A 20,648-nucleotide genomic window follows, 5' to 3' on the forward strand; every position below is an offset into this window, starting at 1 on the left:
ATTAGCGCCATATTTTTGAAGTGGCAAGTATTGTATTGCGACGCATACTATAGAGAAGCTGCTTTTAGTTCTGCTCTACCTCTCTTGTCACTCTCTGGCGTTTTCTCCTTTGACTGGGCTGGTGGCAGATGTGTCAGCTTTTCCACCCCTCTGTGCATTGACATGTTGGTCGGGGCATTACAGATATGCATGCAACATCGATATTGCTGGAACGGATGACACCCTTACATAAAGGCCCTCAGCCTTACAGCTTTTAATGCATAACACACAATACTTCACATCTGTACACTGCTATTTCATGCCTCCTTTTTTTTTTCCTTTTCTTTTTTTGACGTCTTTCTCTATGTGAAAGTTCTGCCCTTTTCGATAAATGTATTATTTTCTTCCGTTTATTGCTCGCAGGCCACAGCTTATAGTCCTGTGAAACTTTGATAATGTGAGATCTTGTTAAATGTTTTGTGGCTGAGTTTGCAACGGCCTATGGCCTGTGACCATAATCTAAATCACATTTTATTGGTCACATACTAATATTTAGCAGATGTTATTGTGGGTGAAGCGAAATGCTTGTGTTCCTAGCTCCAACAGTGAAGTAGTATCTAAAGATTCACAACTATACACACACATCTAAACGTAAAAGAATGGAATTAAGAAATGTATAAATATCAGGACGAGCAATGTCGGAGTCGCATTGACTAAAATACAGTAGAATAGAATACAGCATATACATATGAGTAAAGCAGTATGTTAACATTATTAAAGTGACAAGTGATTTAAAAAATAAATATATATAGCAGCAGCAGCTATAGCAGCAGCTTCTAAGGTGCAGGGTTGTGTAACCGGGTGGTAGCTGGCTAGTGATGGCTATTTATTGGCTGCTCTTATATTTTATGAAATTAAAGGCACAGTGTCGTCAGCAATAGGGCAGTGGATTTAGCCCAGAGCTTGTATTCTCATCATTGGTTAAATGTAGTGCACATTACTCAGAGGTCAAACCTCTGGCATGTGTATGATGCAATATATAATGGTTTGTGCTTTAATCCATACTTTAATCCATATGTTATAATTCAATATTATAGTATCAGTCTCGAAGTGCGTGTTCAGATTTGGCAGTGAGAGTATCTGGAGGCATGTTGTATCAGTGAGACAGGAAGTCTTAATTCATTAAGGCAGCTAGCTCTAAGACAGTCCGTCGGTCATGTTGGCTCTTTCCCAGAAGTTGAACAGCAAGGGGCCCGATGTTCCTCTTCCCCCACTTGGGCTTTGTCTTGGGACTGCCGCCAAACATAAAAATATGAACTTCAGGGAAATCACATGTGCAGCCAAGTGGAGAGAGGATATGCCAGGTGTATTTTATTATGTGACGCTCCAGCTCTCTGACATACTGTGAATAGAGGGGCTTGTCACTCTCTTGTCACATTGCCCTGCTTCAGTCCCCTATAACCTCATTCCCCTTCGGGTCTGTGATCAGTCTCTTTCTCACTCGGTTTGCCTTCTCTTCACCCTCCACCCTGTGTCTGCTTCACCCCTCTTCCCTCTCCTCCAACCCTCCGCTGTTGTCTTTCCAGCTTATCCCTACGCTCTTTTTCTCTTCAGTCCCTCCGTCCTAAATCCACCTCTCCTCCAAAGTAAATCTCTTGAGCTGCTCTTCTGTAAGGAGCCACTTCTTGCTGATGTGTAGCAGAAAACAATTTCCTCCTTTTGAATGTTAACCCTTTTGAATAAGTCATAATTTATTCTCATGTACCTTGGAATGTGCAGTAGCAGCTCCCATGCTGATAACAGGTGGGAGGGTTGAGAACCGCATTATACATGTTAAAGAGCACTTTGTGTTTTTCTTTGATAGCTTCCTGGCAAAAGTAACAGAGGGCATATTTTGAGATGTAGCTTATGTACACGAGCAAGTCCCAAACTGATGTGTGTACAGTGTACCGCCTCCTCATTTCCAACACCTCTTCCCGATCACTGCTTCAATTGTTTCTCTGCTCAAGTTATTTTCTTTAGCTGTGCAATTGTGGCCCCTCATCAGGAGTTGATATTTGTTTGTGCCTCCCCCCACCACCGCCATCCTAAGTTGCCCATCCCTTTTCGAAGTACACCATCACCCAGTTGGGTCATGCTCTGTCAAACCAACTCTAACCGTCATCCCCATGTACATTATATTGGGAAAGCTGTTGAATATGCATTCCCTGCACTTTGTTAGCCCTCCAAAAATATGTGTGCGTAGGCTATCCCCCAAAGCCCAATGGGAAAACTGAGCCTCCGATTCGAAGTTTTTCCTGTTGAAATGCATTAGCGAAGAGTAAACCATACTGTTTAAATGTTCATATAAAATTTAGTTTTTGTCATTTGCATTTTTCACATGTATTTGCTCTTCACAATAACAAAGATGCGGTTTGAATCAAAGCGTCCCGGCTGGGGTTACTGAGTGCTTGAGTGGCTGCGTTAGAATATCTTAGCGGGTCCTGACTCCGTAATGCAGTAGTCTCTCTTTATAGATGGAAGGGCGACTACCTTTTTTATTTCCATTATGGGAGCTCTCTTGGAGGCGTTTGACGCTGTGGTTGATGGACACTCAAACAGAGCAGTGTAGTGGTTTTAGTTTGGGAGAGCCTGCCAACATCATGCCTGTCATTTTAATAGATGTAACTGTTGAACCCCCTCTTATAAGGGTGGAGTGGATTGTCATGGTGTTGAGCAGAGATCTCCAGTATGGCTGATTTGCATCCCCACTCCTGCTATTTACCTCCTCTTTTACGTTTACTGTTTGGGTAACTTTCAGCGGATATAGAAAGTGTGTAATGCATTCAGGTTCCTCTCTGTTGTCTTGTTTCCCATTACAATTTTTATTGTTCTCTTGTCAATGCTCTTCGGTTTTGCTGAAGTTGTGCAGAGGTTGTCTGATAATGATGTTCCGACTACGGTCAGGGAGGGTTATGTAACAGGATGATAACAATGTTAGAATATCTGAATATTCTTTTCTGTGATCAAACTGCAGATCGGGCTGTTACTAGCCTAAATGCTGACTGGATACTGCCGGCCTGCTGTCTGCTACCCGGTTGTCACCACTGAATGCTTATGTGCACTCACCATAGAAAAGTGGAAGTTTCCAGCTGTCATCAGCATTAAGCTCAATACATTGGGGATTTAGGAAATGTCCTGCTTTTGGACTAATTTCTCCATTGCCAGACGGGCAACAGATTTTCTGTTGTGCAGTGTGTCATATCCCAGGAAGTGTACCCAGCTGAATTCTATGTGCACAGGGCCTGCACAAGATGTTGTACCCTCCTAAAATAACCCTAAAATATCTAGGATATTATTAGACTATCATTTATTCTCAATGTTTCATCAGGATGCAATAAAGCAAGACTTTAGAGCAGGGGGTCTTCAACCTTTTCTTGCCCAGGGACACATGCCTAGGTAAACCTGGCGACCAAGGGACCCCCATCATATGTTAACGCAAAACAAATGTTCTCGTCTTTTCTTATCAGGTGAATAGCAAAGAGAAGTAATCAACATTTATACATTTTTGTTGTTTGTATTTTGACCCACTTTTTTTCTCCCAATTTCGATCTTATCTTATCTCTGAAACTCCCCAACGGGCTCGGGAGAGGCAAAGGTGAAGTCATGCGTCCTTCGAAACATGACCCGCCTAACCGCGCTCCTTAACACCCGCCAGCTTAACCCGGAAGCCAGCCGCACCATTGTGCCGGTGGAAACACCGTTCAACTTGCAACCAAGTTCAACTCAACTCAGCCTGCAGGCACCCGGCCTGCCACAAGGAGTCGCTAGGGTGCGATGAGCCAAGTAAAGACCCCACCGGCCAAACCGTCCCCTAACCCGGAAGACGCTGGGCCAATTGTGCGCCGTCCTAAGCTGTGCCACGGCCGGTTGTATCACAGCCCGGGAATGAACCCGGTTCTATAGTAACACTGTGATGCGATGCCTTCGACCACTGCGCCATTCGAAGGCCTGTAATCAATATTTTTTAATTAATCGTTTTGATACATAGTTTTTTTTATTCTGACCTCCCCATATTATAAATGGAGTAGGAAGTGTGAACTCTAACATAGCCTATTAGATAGAAACGTAACTCCAAACACATTTTCACAAATAGCAGCAGTCAAGAAAGCTTACCAGTGGCACTTGCCGCGACTGGAACTCGCGGGTGCTTTTTCAAAACACAATGTCAGATACTCCAGTTTGTGTATTTGGCTCCAATGAGTGTAATTTGCTCAATATTAGGAGTTGAGAAATAAAGTTTACATCATTTAGAAATTATATTCCCTTTTCTACTGGAGGTATGTAATTCAAAATGTTTATTTTGTTGTTGCTAGCAATATTCATAACATTTGAAATACATGCTTTTTAGTTGTTTGTGTATTTTTTTTTTATTGAACCCCCTGCCGTACCTATGGGTCTGTGAACCCCCGGGTTGAATACCCCTGCTTTAGAGGCTATGGTGTATTGTGCATGTTGTCTAGGAGTAGTGTTGAGCTGTGGAGCCAGTGATGGTGGCCATTACTTGAAGATGTTTCTCAACCCTCCTAGGTCTTATGAAGGAGTGACATTTTATGGGGATAATTCAGGATGAGCTGAGTCAGGGTCTAATGCAGGAACACACCAGTGCTGCTCCCTCATACTGTTATGGGCTCTTGAAAATCTTGCCTGGAAATTCCCAAAGGATATGCATTTGGATTTTGTAATACTTTTCCTGAGAGCTGTATCGGACAGCTGGCAGCAGCTTTCTCCTCACCAAATTATTTTTAAAAAGTACCTACTTACTCCATGAAGTATTTTTTTATGAAGTAAGTAAGTGCTAAGTGTCGTCAGAGGCCCAGTGGTTAGAATAGAGTGTGTCTACAGTATTATATTAAGTTATTGTTCAGAGATAAAGTAGCCATACACGATCCCTTTTGAAAAATTCACTCTACAGAGACCATCTCCTCTCTGCTCTTCGATATTAAAAATGGGTTTCAGGAAGGCATTGGTAGTCACTCTGCTTTGCTTTAGGCTCACTTCCACTTTTGAGTAAAGCACACTGGCAGTGGCAGATAATCCTTTTTTTTTAGTAGACGAATGGTTTGTTGATTTGCAAAACACAGGTAATGCTGGCTCAGTCAAACCTTTACTTGGCGGAGTCTCACAAAATTTAAGAACGCTCAAGCAGCAGTTGGACACTGGACTCTAAAAGCTACAGCTCTTCTGCCGAAAAGTTTTTATGGCCTCTGCATAATTCATTCATCGTTCTGCTGTTTATGGTACCTTCAAAATGTGTACTTGGATGAGCCCGAAAGCACATCTCTTTGCAGGCTGTGCTAAAGGCCAGTTACAGCCTATATGGACTTTGAGGATGAATAATGGGTATAGTTCCACCATTGTTCCTGTTCCCAAGAAAGCTAAGGTAACTGAGCTAAACGACTACCGCCCCGTAGCACTCACATCCGTCATCATGAAGTGCTTTGAGAGACTAGTCAAGGACCATATCACCTCCACCCTACCTGACACCCTTGACCCACTCCAATTTGCTTACCGCCCAAATAGGTCCACAGACGATGCAATCTCAACCACACTGCACACTGCCCTAACCCATCTAGACAAGAGGAATACCTATGTGAGAATGCTGTTCATCGACTACAGCTCGGCATTCAACACCATAGTACCCTCCAAGCTCGTCATCAAGCTCGAGACCCTGGGTCTCGACCCCGCCCTGTGCAACTGGGTACTGGACTTCCTGACGGGCCGCCCCCAGGTGGTGAGGGTAGGCAACAACATCTCCTCCCCGCTGATCCTCAACACTGGGGCCCCACAAGGGTGCGTTCTGAGCCCTCTCCTGTACTCCCTGTTCACCCACGACTGCGTGGCCACGCACGCCTCCAACTCAATCATCAAGTTTGCGGACGACACAACAGTGGTAGGCTTGATTACCAACAACGACGAGACGGCCTACAGGGAGGAGGTGAGGGCCCTCGGAGTGTGGTGTCAGGAAAATAACCTCACACTCAACGTCAACAAAACTAAGGAGATGATTGTGGACTTCAGGAAACAGCAGAGGGAACACCCCCCATCCACATCGATGGAACAGTAGTGGAGAGGGTAGCAAGTTTTAAGTTCCTCGGCATACACATCACAGACTAACTGAATTGGTCCACTCACACAGACAGCATCGTGAGGAAGGCGCAGCAGCGCCTCTTCAACCTCAGGAGGCTGAAGAAATTCGGCTTGTCACCAAAAGCACTCACAAACTTCTACAGATGCACAATCGAGAGCATCCTGGCGGGCTGTATCACCGCCTGGTATGGCAACTGCACCGCCCTCAACCGTAAGGCTCTCCAGAGGGTAGTGAGGTCTGCACAACGCATCACCGGGGCAAACTACCTGCCCTCCAGGACACCTACACCACCCGATGCTACAGGAAGGCCATAAAGATCATCAAGGACATCAACCACCCGAGCCACTGCCTGTTCACCCCGCTGCCATCCAGAAGGCGAGGTCAGTACAGGTGCATCAAAGCTGGGACCGAGAGACTGAAAAACAGCTTCTATCTCAAGGCCATCAGACTGTTAAACAGCCACCACTAACATTGAGTGGCTACTGCCAACACACTGTCAATGACACTGACTCTACTCCAGCCACTTTAATCATGGGAATTGATGGGAAATGATGTAAATATATCACTAGCCACTTTAAACAATGCTACCTTATATAATGTTACTTACCCTACATTGTTCATCTCATATGCATACGTTGATACTGTACTCTACATCATCGACTGCATCCTTATGTAATACATGTATCACTAGCCACTTTAACTATGCCACTTGGTTTACATACTTATCTCATATGTATATACTGTACTCGATATCATCTACTGTATCTTGCCTATGCTGCTCTGTACCATCACTCATTCATATATCCTTATGTACATATTCTTTATCCCCTTACACTGTGTATGACAGTAGTTTTTTTTGGAATTGTTAGTTAGATTACTTGCTCGTTATTACTGCATTGTCGGAACTAGAAGCACAAGCATTTCGCTACACTCGCATTAACATCTGCTAACCATGTGTATGTGACAAATAAAATTTGATTTGATTTGATTTATAGACCTAATAGTTTGTGGTGGAGCTACTCTTTCAGACACATGTTCACACTGACTCAATCATGCACACGCGCACACAGATCTAAACCACATTAGGCTCGTTTTGACTATTGTAACATTTTGCTTGCTTTCGGATTCTGTCAGGAATGGCCGACTAAAGGTATGTGGTTGATGTTCGAAGTGATTGACTTTTCTACTGGCAAAATTTAAACTGTCAACAGAGACTGACTGTCGGTCTGATTCCATTTCTATAATGCCCCATCTTGTTGCATTCCTTACATTATTTCATAGTGTGGCAAATGAGATTAGCATTGCTCTTGTATTAGGGCTGTCATAAATATTCCCTGGTTTTATTTGGAGTGTTTTAATCCTGTTTTCACCTTTAAACATTATTTGAATGATTTTATATTCAACAAATCATCTTTGCCTCGTCTCTATATTTCATCAGTCATGCCCCAATGTACTGTGGATGTAACCACAGCAACCAAATATTTTGTGATTTATTGCTACTTTGATAAGATAGTGATTACTCTGTTGGGCAGTTGTCACACCTCAAACTCTAGCTCCACTTGACGTGCTTCCATACTGCTACAGCACTACATTATGTTTTTCATGTGTTAATGGACCCACTGTGATTGAGTTTATTTTCGTGTATTGTCCCTATTTTCTCTGCCTTGAACAAATGCACTCACACTGCATAGCTTGAAGCACTTACTGAACAATTGTAGCTCAGCCATAAACAAACACCACTAGCTGTATCCTGACAAAGAAAGCCATAAGCATCTAGCAAGCAAGCTTGCTGGAGAAATGTCATTTTCATGTACAGAACAAGATGTGCAGTAGAGTTTATCTGGTTTATGGGATGTGGGGATATGAGTGGCCAGGAAGGGTCCATTATTTCAGACTTCCCTATGAACCAAATACCAACAGTAGTAGCCATTCAGACCCCAACTGGTATAAAAATAGCTGTGGGGAAAAAGCAACAAGAGACTTGTGCCTCCCTCTCCTTTTTAAAGTGCAAACAACCCCAGCAGAGACATTTCTAAGTGATGTTGGAAAATGACTGTCCTTATTCTGGCTAGTCTGATCTTACTCTCATAATAGTATGTAATAAAATGTGTGTTTTCGAAAATGCGTTCATGTACTAGTTTTTCTCTGAATTTACAGAGACTCATAAGGCCAGTGGTTGCGTACGCATGACTCAATATAACCCAGGGTGCTTGATCCTCATATGGCTGATCCTCTGTGTATTATAGTGTGACTAACAGGGTCTTCTCCCTCTGGTCTAATAGACTGTAGCTACAGTTGAATTCTGAAGTTTACATACATTTAGGTTGGAGTCATTAAAACGACTTTTTCAACTATTCCACAAATTTCTTGTTAACAAACTATAGTTTTGGCAAGTCGGTTAGGGCATCTACTCATGGGGAAATCAGCCAAGATCTCAGTTAAAACTTGTAGACCTCCCCAAGTCTGGTTCATCCTTGGGCGCAATTTCCAAATGCCTGAAGGTACCACCTTCATCTGTACAAACAGTAGTACACAAGTATAAACGGCATGGAACCATGCAGCCGTCATACTGCTCAGGAAGGAGACGCGTTCTGTCTCCTAGCGATGAACGTACTTTGGTGCGAAAAGTGCATATCAATCCCAGAACAACAGCAAAGGACCTTGTGAAGATGCTGGAGGAAACGGGTACAAAAGTATCTAAATCCACAGTAAAACGAGTCCTATATCGACATAACCTGAATGGCCGCTCAGCAAGGAAGAAGCCCTGCTCCAATCCGCCATTAAAAAAGCCAGACAACGGTTTGCAACTGCACATGGGGACAAAGATTGTACTTTTTGGAGAAATGTCCTCCTGTCTGATGAAACAAAAATAGAACTGTTTGGCCATAATGACCATCGTTATGTTTGGAGGAAAAAGGGGGAGGCTTGGCAGCCGAAGAACACCATCCCAACCGTGAAGCACGGGGGAGGCAGCATCATATTGTGGGGGTGCTTTCCTGCAGGGGGGACTGGTGCACTTCACAAAATAGATGGCATCATGACGAAGGAAAATTATGTGGATATATTGAAGCAACATCTCAAGACATCAGTCAGGAAGTTAAAGCTTGGTCGCAAATGGGTCTTTCAAATGGACATTGACCCAAGCATACTTCCAAAATTGTGGCAAAATGGCTTAAGGACAACAAAGTCAAGGTATTGGGAGTGGCCATCACAAAGTCCTGACCTCAATCCTATAGAAAATGTGTGGGAAGAACTGAAAAAAGCTTGCGCAAGCAAGGAAGCCTACAAACCTGACTGTTACACCAGCTATGTCAGGAGGAATGGGCCAACATTCACCCAACTTATTTTTGGGAAGCTTGTGGAAGGATACCCGAAACGTTTGACCCAAGATAAACAATATAAAGGCAATGCTACCAAATACTAATTGAGTACATGTAAACATCTGACCCACTGGGAATGTGATGAAAGAAATACAAGCTGATATAAATCATTCTCTCTACTATTATTTTGACAATTCACGTTCTTAAAATAAAGTGGTGATCCTAACTGACCTAACACAGGGAATTTCTACTAGGATTAAATGTCAGTAATTGTGGAGAAACTGAGTGTAAATGTATTTGGTTAAGGTGTATGTAAACCTCCGACTTCAACTGTATATCATTCCACTTTCTTTTCATGTATGAGTGCAGTGAAGTCCGTAAGTTGTCGTCAATCTCCAAACCCACCATGTGGTACTATTATGAACCGAGGTCCCATGTGAGAGAATTAGGGTCCTCTCTCTCATCCATGGTGCCATGTGACAGTGGTGTAGTCTGCATGGCCATGGGGTTAGAACCAGTGACTCCACTTAGTTCTGACCCGTCTGTCTACCTATAAAAGGGTGAACTGTGAAAATGTATCTGGTTTTATATATGGACTGCGAGACCAGGGGGAATAAAATGCAGTCTATGATTAATATGCATCAAATAATGCCACTTATGCTCTCTCCATCCCTTGTTTTCCCACTCGCTTTTTTTGTCCATTGTCCCCATACCACCTCCATGCGTACTGCTTGCTACTTCTTCCCACACTGCCCCAGACACTTCCTTTCGATCCAGTTCAACTCTCCAATCCATCTCCCCCTCCAGTTTCATTCCCTAGTAATCACTAACTTTTTATCTGATGATGGTGTGAAAATGGTCGAGGCTATTTGAGTATCAAATCAAATTGTATTAGTCACATGCGCCGAATACAACAGGTGTACATTGAAATGCTTACTTACGAGACCCTAAACAACAATGCAGTTTTTTTTAAATATACGGAAAAGACTAAGAAATAAAAACGAACAAGTAATTAAAGAGCAGCAGTAAAATAACAATAGCGAGACTATATACAGGGGGGTACCGGTACAGAGTCAATGTGCGGGGGCACTGGTTTGTTGAGGTAATAAGTACAGGTAGGTAGAGTTATTAAAGTGACTATGCATAGATGATAACAACAGAGTAGCAGTGGTCTAAAAGGGGGAAGGGGGAAATGCAATAGTCTGGGGAGCCATTTGATTAGCTGTTCATGAGTCTTATGGCTTGGGGGTAGAAGCTGTTTAGAAGCCTCTTGGACCTAGACTTGATTCTCTGGTACTGCTTTCCGTGTGGTAGCAGAGAGAACAGTCTATGACTAGGGTGGCTGGAGTCTTTGACAATTTTTAGGACCTTCCTCTGACACCGCCTGGTATTGAGGTTCTGGATGGCAGGAAGCTTTGCCCATGTGATGTACTGGGCCTCCGACCAGAAGCCTCTTGTGTAATGACTTGCATTCGGAGGCCGAGCAGTTGCTATACCAGGCAGTGATGCAACCAGTCAGGATGCTCTCGATGGTGCAGCTGGAGAACCTTTGAGGATCTGAAGACCCATGCCAAATCTTTTCAGTGTCCTGAGGGGGAATAGGTTTTGTTGTGCCCTCTTCACAACTGTCTTTGTGTTCATGGACCATGTTAGTTTGTTGGTGATGTTGACACCAAGGAACTTGAAGCTTTCAACCTGCTCGGCTGCTACGCTGTCGACGAGAATGGGAGTGTGCTTGGTCCACCTTTTCCTGTAGTCCACAATCATCAATCCTTTGTCTTGATCACGTTGAGGGAGAGGTTGTTGTCCTGGCACCACAAGGTCAGGTCTCTGACGACCTCCCTATAGCCTGTCTCGTCATTGTCGGTGATCAGGCCTACCACTGTTGTGTCATCGGCAAACTTAATGATGGTGTTGGAGGCGTGCTTGGCCTTGCAGTCATGAGTGAACAGGGAGTACAGGAGTGGACTGAGCATGTACCCCTGATGGGCCCCTGTGTTGAGGATCAGCTTGGCAGATGTGTTGTTACCTAACCGTACCACCTGGGGGCGGCCGTCAGGAAATCCAGGATCCAGTTGCAGAGGTAGGTGTTTAGTCCCAGGGTCCTTTAGCTTATTGATTAGCTTTGAGGGCACTATCTGTGGATCTGTTGGTGCGGTATGCAAATTGGAGTGGGTCTAGGGTTTCTGGGATAATGGTGTTGTGAGCCATGACCGGTCTTTCAAAGCACTTCATGGCTACAGACGTGAGTGCTACGGGTCGATAGTGATTTAGGTTCTTAGGCACAGGCACTGTGGTGGTCTGCTTGAAACATGTTGGTATTACAGACTCAGACAGGGAGAGGTTGAAAATGTCAGTGAAGACACTTGCCAGTTGGTCAGCGCATGCTCGCAGTACACGTCCTGGTAATCCGTCTGACCCTGCAGCCTTGTGAATATTGACCTGTGTAAAGGTCTTACTCACATTGGCTGTGGAGAGCGTGATCACACAGTCTTCCGGAACCAGCTGGTGCTCTCATGCGTGTTTCAGTGTTATTTGCCTCGAAGCAAGTAGAGTTAGTTTAGCTCGCCTGGCAGACTTGTGTCACTGGGTAGCTCTTGGCTGTGCTTCCCTTTTTGTAGTCTGTAATGGTTTGCAAGCCCTGCCACATCCGACGAGCGTCAGAGCCGGTGTAGTTAGATCCTATCTTAGTCCTGTACTGATGCTTTGCCTGTTTGATGGTTCGTTGTAGGGCATAGCGGGATTTCTTTTAAGCTTCCGGGTTAGTGTCCCACTCCTTGAAAGCGTCAGCTCTACCCTTTTAGCTTAGTGCAGATGTTGCCTGTAATCCATGGCTTCTCGTTGGGGTATGTACATGCGATCGCTGTGGGGACGACATCATCGATGCACTTATTGATGAAGCCAATGACTGATGTGGTGTTCTCCTCAATGCCATCGGATGAATCCCGGAACATATTCCTGTCTGTGCTAGCAAAACAGTCCTGTTGCTTAGCATCTGCTTCATCTGGCTACTTTTTTATTGATCTAGTCACTGGTGCTTCCTGCTTTAATATTTGCTTGTAAGCAGGAATCGGGAGGATAGAGTTATGGTCAGATTTGCCAAATTGAGGGGAAGGGAGAGCTTTGTACGTGTCTCTGTGTGTGGAGTAAAGGTGGTCTAGAATGTTTTCCCTCTGGGTGCACATTTAACATGCTGATAGAAATTAGGTCAAACTGACTGAAGTTTCCCTGCATTAAAGTCACCGGCCACTAGGAGCGCCACCTCTGGATGAGCGTTTGCCTGTTTGCTTTTGGTGGAATATAGCCCCTTATGTGTGGTTTTAGTGCCAGCCTCAGTCTGTGGCGGTATGTAAACAGCTATGAAAAATACAGATGAAAACTCTCTAGGTAAATAGTGTGGTCTATAGCTTTTCATGATGTACTCTACCTCAGGTGAGCAATAGCTCGAGACCTCCTTAGTTGTCGTGTACCAGCTGATATTTACAAAAATACATAATCTGCCGTCCCTTGTCTTAACAGTCTGGGCTTCAACTGCTGTTGGTCATTAACTAGCTAACTACGGTGCTCGTCTAGATACTGTAGTTTAATGTTTGCCACGGATGATTCTAAGTGTGATTTTCCAAAGATGATTTATCAGAGTTTCTAAACCCTGAAATTATTGGAAATGTTTAGCTTATTGAGTGCCATCTGCTTTCAAATGTAACTAACATTTGTCATAAAACATGTAAGGGTTGTTCGATCATGCATTATATTTCTGGTGTATAGGCCTAGTACATGTGAAATCCACTCTTTAAGATCCACTTTGTTTCAATCAGTCAAGTGCAGCCAGTGCACTACAGATGGTATATTTTAGTTATAGCTCCCCTCTTCCTCTGAGAATAGGTAGTTCGTTATATATTTATTTTCTTCAATCTAGCAATCATCCGTTGTAGATAATTCTGCCATGAGGTTTTTGGGCATTGTAGACAATGATGCATGGAAATACAGTAAGACGGTGGCTAATTAGATTTTTTTAAAAATATAAAACGAAACGGGGTGAATAGAGCATAAGGGCAGATAACTTCCCAGATGAAGCATAATCAAATTTAATGTGCTGTAGGGGCCCTTTTTAATTGCAAATAAATTCATAAAAAATCCTACAATGTGATTTTCTGTTTTTTTTTTCTCATTTTATCTGTCATAGTTGAAGTGTACCTATGATGAAAATTACAGGCCTCGCTCATATTTTTAAGTGGGAGAACTTGCACAATTGGTGGCTGACTAAATACTTTTTTGCCCCACTGTATGCACCTGACTCTGTACAAAGCCTGCATGAGTCTAGGCCCCTTCTCCCCCCTCTGACATGAGCCATGATGGGTCTGTCAGAAATTAATGGAACAAGTGCCCCTCTACATGTCATTTGCTCCAAAACTTCAGTGACGTTATAAATGATGCTCTCTTAATGACTTAAATAAGAGCAGATGGCAGACAGCGTACCATATGTAAAGTCCATCATACTGTAGTTCTGTATGGCTGCATTGTTGACCACATACCGTAGAGGCAAATTGCAACTGTGTGTAAGTACAAATTGTAACATTTAAGCTAACCAATTTAAATTTGCCACATTACGAAGAGGGTAATTTCTTTCACATTCGTGAAAATGTTACAGTTGCTCAGCAAACTTGATGTATTCCTGTAAGAAGGGAAAGTGCAGCATTGAAGGAGGTTTAGCCCATTACCATGGCGCAGCAGATAAAAACATTAAGCACTTAATCCCTCACACTGCAGTTTCAGTAATTTTTTGATAAAATTGTGTCATGTAAGCGTAGCTAATTATGGCAAACTCGATCGGTTTTTCATCTACTTTGCTTTTTGAACACCTTGAAAGTAGAAGAAACACTCAGTATAAACAGCCATTGTCTCTTGTCTTCCTCATTAGTTTATTTTGCAGTCAAGTCAATACAGCAACTTTATTTTGTCTCACAAGCCTGAGGCCTTTTATCTCCATTTCAAATTAACTGTGAAAAAATGATTGCGGTTGCAGACAGTTGCAGTTTGTAAGTGGCCTAGACTCTGACTTGGGGAGTGACTTGCACACATTCTGCCACAGACAGAAAATGTGTCAATTGTGTAATAATTTGTGGCATTTTAACATAGCATAAGGGCAGTTTCTATTGATGTTGCTGCCTCTGGGTCAGTTACTACAGACATTTTACTATGTACTGACTGATGAAAGTTTGTTCTGAAATCAAATTAGAACCAGTAAATGCGTTTGCATATATGATTTAGGCCTATACCTCATAATTCATTAGGACCTTGCAATTGGCGATATTGCAGTATTATGAATGCATTTCTCATATATTTTACAGCATTTTAGAGCAGTTCTTTGCCTCTTAGGTTTAGACAATCTTATAAATAGTATTTGTACGAGATTGCCCATTTTGGTATAACAGCGTACAGACGCCAGTACCCTTTTTTGAAGATTATTAAATGGTTTTAGTCTACTATAGTTTTTCACCAGCACCCTTTTGATTTGCCATTTAGTCCCACACTGACATAAGTGCACCTGGTCAGGATTCCATTATCATCAGCCACGTTTATGTGCGTCCTATTGTAGCGAGGTTCTTATGTACCACAGGAGAACCAAGAAATGAAGAGCGACACCACGGCTGTCTTTTAGGCTTTTATGTTGATCTGCAATAGTATTGTGAAAAGACAGGACAGGAACACATCAGTCTCCAATGCACCATCTGACAAGTTGTTCTACACAGGAGCATGAAGAAAGGTAAAAACACATATCCTGTTTCACATCTCCAATACATAGCTAGGTGCTTTCATTGTTGACTACCAAAATAGAACAACTCATGTACAAAAACACTGCAACATAAACAAGTTACAACGTGAAATCGCCTCTATTCCATTCAGACCGTTGAGGACCAAACTACATCTCCCATAATGCAACGCCAGCACCGGTCGTCAGCTCAGCTAACCGTCTACATCACAGAAAGGCATACTAGCTAGCAACAGCAGCACTTTTAGCACTCTGTAAACTATATTAATAACAACAAAACTCTCAAAGTTACATGTTTCAATAGTCTCACACTCCCTTATAACAATATCTACAGCATTAACCTTGGGATGTTTAATTTATTTCACGTTATGGACTACAAAGGAGTAATCTGCAACACATACCTTTCTCTGTGTTTTCTCGGACTGAGGAGAACGGGAGCTACGGGTAATACCAGGGTGTTAGTAGGTGACACAAGCACCCAGATGAAATAAAATATATTTAATGAAACAAAACCCGAAGATGTTATCATTCAGCTACTGTAGCTCTCTACCTAACGTCAACAGGCAGCACCAGTAGCACAACAATTAAAAATAGACACCAAAAGTAAAGTTCCTGGGGATCATAGCGATCTGACTCCCCCCTTCTGTCTGAACTTGGAAAATTCCTGTTCGCGGGCTTTGGCCACTGACCCTCAACCTGGTTGTTCTGTTCTGCGTTGTGTACTATTCTAATAATTTGGAAGTTTGATGGAATAACCATTTTAAATCTACTACACTATTAACATAACACTCCAGGAAAGCGTCGACATAATGGACTTAAAAAATATTTTAAGAAAAGTGTTTAATGAGAATGACTGGGCAGACAGGAAAAAGCGTGGGCCTGGACCACTGCTGTTATCCCTAATTTTGGATGACCGCTCAACAAAGGCTTGACTGAATTACAAAACACTTTTTCCCCCCATAACCTAAGTACATATTATAGAAATTAAGTGACTTGTGCAGTTTTTTTGTTTTTGCTCAGCGGGATAAAGCTACATGATGACCTTCTCTGTTCTCTTCTCCTAGGTGCGGTTATCGGTGACGGTCAGTCAGCTGTGGCCAGTAACATCGCCAACACCACCTACCGCCTCCAGTGGTGGGACTTCACCAAGTTTGACCTACCTGAAATCAGCAACTGTGAGTGGACCAACATGGTTGAACTTGTCGATTTGTTGGGATGGAACGAGAAACTTAGGCCTACTCATACAGATCTGCCCTGCCTTTTTCCATCTTTCATTCCTCTGTGGGGATTGTTTCAGATCCAAGCCTAGCACTATTCTAGGATGCCTTCTCTCTTTCTATCTTGCCTGCCGCTGGTCTTAATGGTCTGTTTCATTTCACAGTAGTCTCTCTGCAGGACCATGCTGAGTGCATTCAACTTTAGTATATTGAGATTCAGTGGCTCTGTTTATCATCAGGCTCACATAGTGTCGTGGTCTGGTTGTTACTCTGCTTCAGGCCAAGTTATTCCTGACGTCAGGTCACAGGACAGAGAACAGAGCCCCGCTGCTTAGAGCACCACCTCTAAATATAAAACCCACTGGGTTATTCTGCTTTAATCCATTCAGTGCCCAACCAAGCACCTTTTCTGGGTTTAGTTTTCTTTAAACATATACTGTGTTTGACAAACTGTTCTTATAGAGGTTGTAATATGTTATTTAATAGTGTCTATTTAAATAAAATAATTTGGTCCAGTGACTGTTACTGTAATGTACACCTAGCGGTTCAGTACATCATTATACCCAGCACCTACAATAGACATTGGGGAAGGACATTATCCTCAAACTACACCATGACTTTTATAGAGGATTTCACATTTCTGTGCGTACCTGAAGGTCAGTAACTTTTGAGTGTTGGGTCCCCATGCTAGTCGTCCAAACTTGAGCAATGTCAAAAGATTGTTATTTTGGGGGTAAAACTCATTCCAGAATATAGGAAGCAGAAGCCTAGGGTATTCCCTAGACCAGGGATCAACAAAATGTTGCCGCAGGATGTTTTTTGTTGTTGTTGAGAGTCAGAGGGCCAGAACTTAATTACAAATAATTTGTAGACTGAAAATTGACCACAAGAAGCCCAAACGGATATTATATTTGACTAAGTAGTAATAATAATTTCAAACCTTGCTTACAACGATCACATATACAGTGCCTTCAGACAGTATTCATACCCCTTCACTTATTCCACATTTTGTTACAGCCTGAATTCAAAATGGATTAAATACATATTTTTATCACCCATCTACACATAATACCCCATAATAACAAAGTGAAAACACGTTTTTAGAAATGTTTGCAAATGTATTGAAAGTTAAATTACAGATATTGAATGTACATAAGTATTCAAACCACTGAGTCAATACTTTTCTGAAGCACATTTTGGCAGCGATTACAGCGGGGGTCTTTCTGGGTAAATCTCAAATTGTGCAACATTTTCCCATTTGTATTCTTCAAGCTCTGTCAAATTTGCTTATTGGTCATTGCTAGACAACCATTTTCAGATCTTGTCATAGATTTTCAAGCAGATTTAAGTCAAAATTGTATCTAGGCCACTCAGGAACATTCACTGTCTTCTTGGTAAGCAACTCCAGTGTAAATTTGGTTTTAAGTTATTGTTCTGCTGAAAGGTGAATTTATCTCCCAGTGTCTGGTGGAAAGAAGAATGAATCAGGGTTTCTTCAAGGATTTTGCCTTTGCTTAGCTCCACTCCATTTCTTTCTTATCCTGAATAACTCCCCTTGGCCTTAATGATGACAAGCATACCCATAACAGCCACCACTATGATTGAAAATATGGAGAAATAAAGGGTATGATTACTTTGGTACTTTTTTCTTATTTCTTTTTTTATATACAGTGGGGGGGAAAGTATTTAGTAAGCCACCAATTGTGCAATTTCTCCCACTTAAAAAGATTTAAAAAAGGCCTGTCATTTTCATCATAGGTACACTTCAACTATGATAGCCCAATGAGAAAAAAAATCCAGAAAATCACATTGTAGGATTTTTAATTAATTTATTTGCAAATTATGGTGGAAAATAAGTATTTGGTCACCTACAAACCAGCAAGATTTCTGGCTCTCACAGACCTGTAACCTCTTCTTTAAGAGGCTCCTCTGTCCTCCACTCGTTACTTGTATTAATGGCACCTATTTGAACTTGTTATCAGTATAAAAGACACCTGTCCACAACCTCACACAGTCACACTCCAAACTCCACTATGGCCAAGACCAAATAGCTGTCAAAGGACACCAGAAACAAAATTGTAGACCTGCACCAGGCTGGGAAGACTGAATCTCCAATAGGTAAGCAGCTTGGTTTGAAGAAATCAACTGTGGGAGCAATTATTAGGAAATGGAAGACATACAAGACCACTGATAATCTCCCTCGATCTGGGGCTCCACGCAAGATCTCACCCCGTGGGGTCAAAATGATCACAAGGGGGGACCTAGTGAATGACCTGCAGAGAGCTGGGTCCAAAGTAACAAAGCCTACCATCAGTAACACACCACGCCGCCAGGGACTCAAATCCTGCAGTGCCAGACGTGTCCTCCTACTTAAGCCAGTGCATGTCCAGGCCCGTCTGAAGTTTGCTAGAGAGCATTTGGATGATCCAGAAGAAGATTGGGTCATATGGTCAGATGAAAACAAAATATAACTTTTTGGTAAAAACTCAACTCGTGTTTGGAGGACAAAGAATGCTGAGTTGCATCCAAAGAACACCATACCTACTGTGAAGCATGGGGGTTGAAACATCATGCTTTGGGGCTGTTTTTCTGCAAAGGGACCAGGACGACTGATCCGTGTAAAGGAAAGAATGAATGGGGCCATGTATCGTGAGATTTTGATTGAAAACCTCCTCCCATCAGCAAGGGCATTGAAGATGAAACGTGGCTGGGTCTTTCAGCATGACAATGATCCCAAACACACTGCCCGGGCAACGAAGGAGTGGCTTCGTAAGAAGCATTTCAAGGTCCTGGAGTGGCCTAGCCAGTCTCCAGATCTCAACCCCATAGAACATCTTTGGAGGGAGTTGAAAGTCCGTGTTGCCCAGCAACAGCCCCAAAACATCACTGCTCTAGAGGAGATCTGCATGGAGGAATGGGCCAAAATACCAGCAACAGTGTGTGAAAACCTTCTTAAGACTTACAGAAAATGTTTGACCTCTGTCATTGCCAACAAAGGGTATATAACAAAGTATTGAGAAACTTTTGTTATTGACCAAATACTTATTTTCCACCATATTTGTACGCCAAGAAATTTTAAGTTATTGACTTTCTCCACGGCAGCCTCACTGATGAAGATGGGGGCATGTCCAGCCTGGGTCCTCCTGAAGTCCACAGTCAGCTCGTTTGTTTTGCTGGTGTTGAGGGAGAGGTTGCTTACCTGGCACCACGTCTTCAGGTGCCTACCACCTTCCTGTCGGCTGTCTCGTCGTTGTTGGTAATCAGGCCTACTACTGTTGTCGTCAGCGAACTTCATGATGGAATTGAAACTGAGAGGCAACGCAGTTGTGGGAAAACAGGAGGGGACTGAGGACGAACCCTTGTGTTGAGAATCCATGTCAAAGAGGTCATGTTGCCTGTCTTCACCACCTGGGGGCGGCCTGTCAGGAAGGTCAGGACCCCAGTTGCATAGGGAGGAGCTCAGACCCAGGGCCGTGAGCCATGTAATGAACTTAAAAGGCCACTGTGGTATTGACATCTGCTCTGAAAAGCTATTTTTAATACTGATACGATATAGAACTCAAGCAAGGATGCCCTGAGTTGAAGTCAACAGTTCTGACCTATGCATTTCCAATAATAGCTCAACACCTACAGTGCATTCAGAAAGTATTCAGACCCTTTGACTTTTTACACATTTTGTTATGTTACAGCCTTATTCTATAATGGATTAAATTACTTTTTTTATCAATCTATACACAATAAAAAACATTTTTTTTAATTTTTTTTGCAAATGTATTAAAAATAAAACACCTTATTTACATTTGAACCACCAAGACTCTTCCTAGAGCTGGCCCCCCTGCCAAACTGAGCAATTGGGGGAGTAGGGCCTTGGTCAGGGAGGTGACCAAGAACCCGATGGTCACTCTGACAGAGCTCCAGAGTTCCCCTGTGGAGATGGGAGAACCTTCCAGAAGGACAACCATCTCTGCAGCACTCTGCAAATCAGGCCTTTATGGCAGTGGCCAGACGGAAGGCCCTCCTCAGTAAAAGGCACATGACAGCCCGCTTGGAGTTTTCCAAAACGCACCTAAAGGACTCTGACCATGACAAGCAAGATTCTGATGAATCTGGTCTGATGAAATCAAGATTGAACTCTTTGGCCTGCCACGCATCACGTCTGGAGGAAAGGTTCACCTTCCAGTGACCCTAAGCACACAGCCAAGGCAATGAGAGGCCCAGCTGGAGCCCGAACT

The 20,648-nt window shown here is 42.9% G+C and overlaps 1 protein-coding gene across 2 annotated transcripts in view; it reads left to right on the forward strand.

Annotated features, from left to right (window-relative positions):
• The window catches only part of LOC112249007 (activating molecule in BECN1-regulated autophagy protein 1), a 95,767-nt gene that overhangs the window by 27,391 nt on the left and 47,728 nt on the right, over positions 1 to 20,648 (forward strand). For both annotated transcript variants that reach the window (XM_024418560.2, XM_024418561.2), the window contains exon 12: positions 16,264 to 16,374. In XM_024418560.2, coding sequence (XP_024274328.1) covers positions 16,264 to 16,374 — 111 coding nt within the window. The remainder of the gene's footprint in view (positions 1 to 16,263; positions 16,375 to 20,648) is intronic.

The sequence above is a fragment of the Oncorhynchus tshawytscha genome, linkage group LG04, assembly GCF_018296145.1.
Source record: "Oncorhynchus tshawytscha isolate Ot180627B linkage group LG04, Otsh_v2.0, whole genome shotgun sequence".
Classification (NCBI taxonomy): domain Eukaryota; kingdom Metazoa; phylum Chordata; class Actinopteri; order Salmoniformes; family Salmonidae; genus Oncorhynchus; species Oncorhynchus tshawytscha.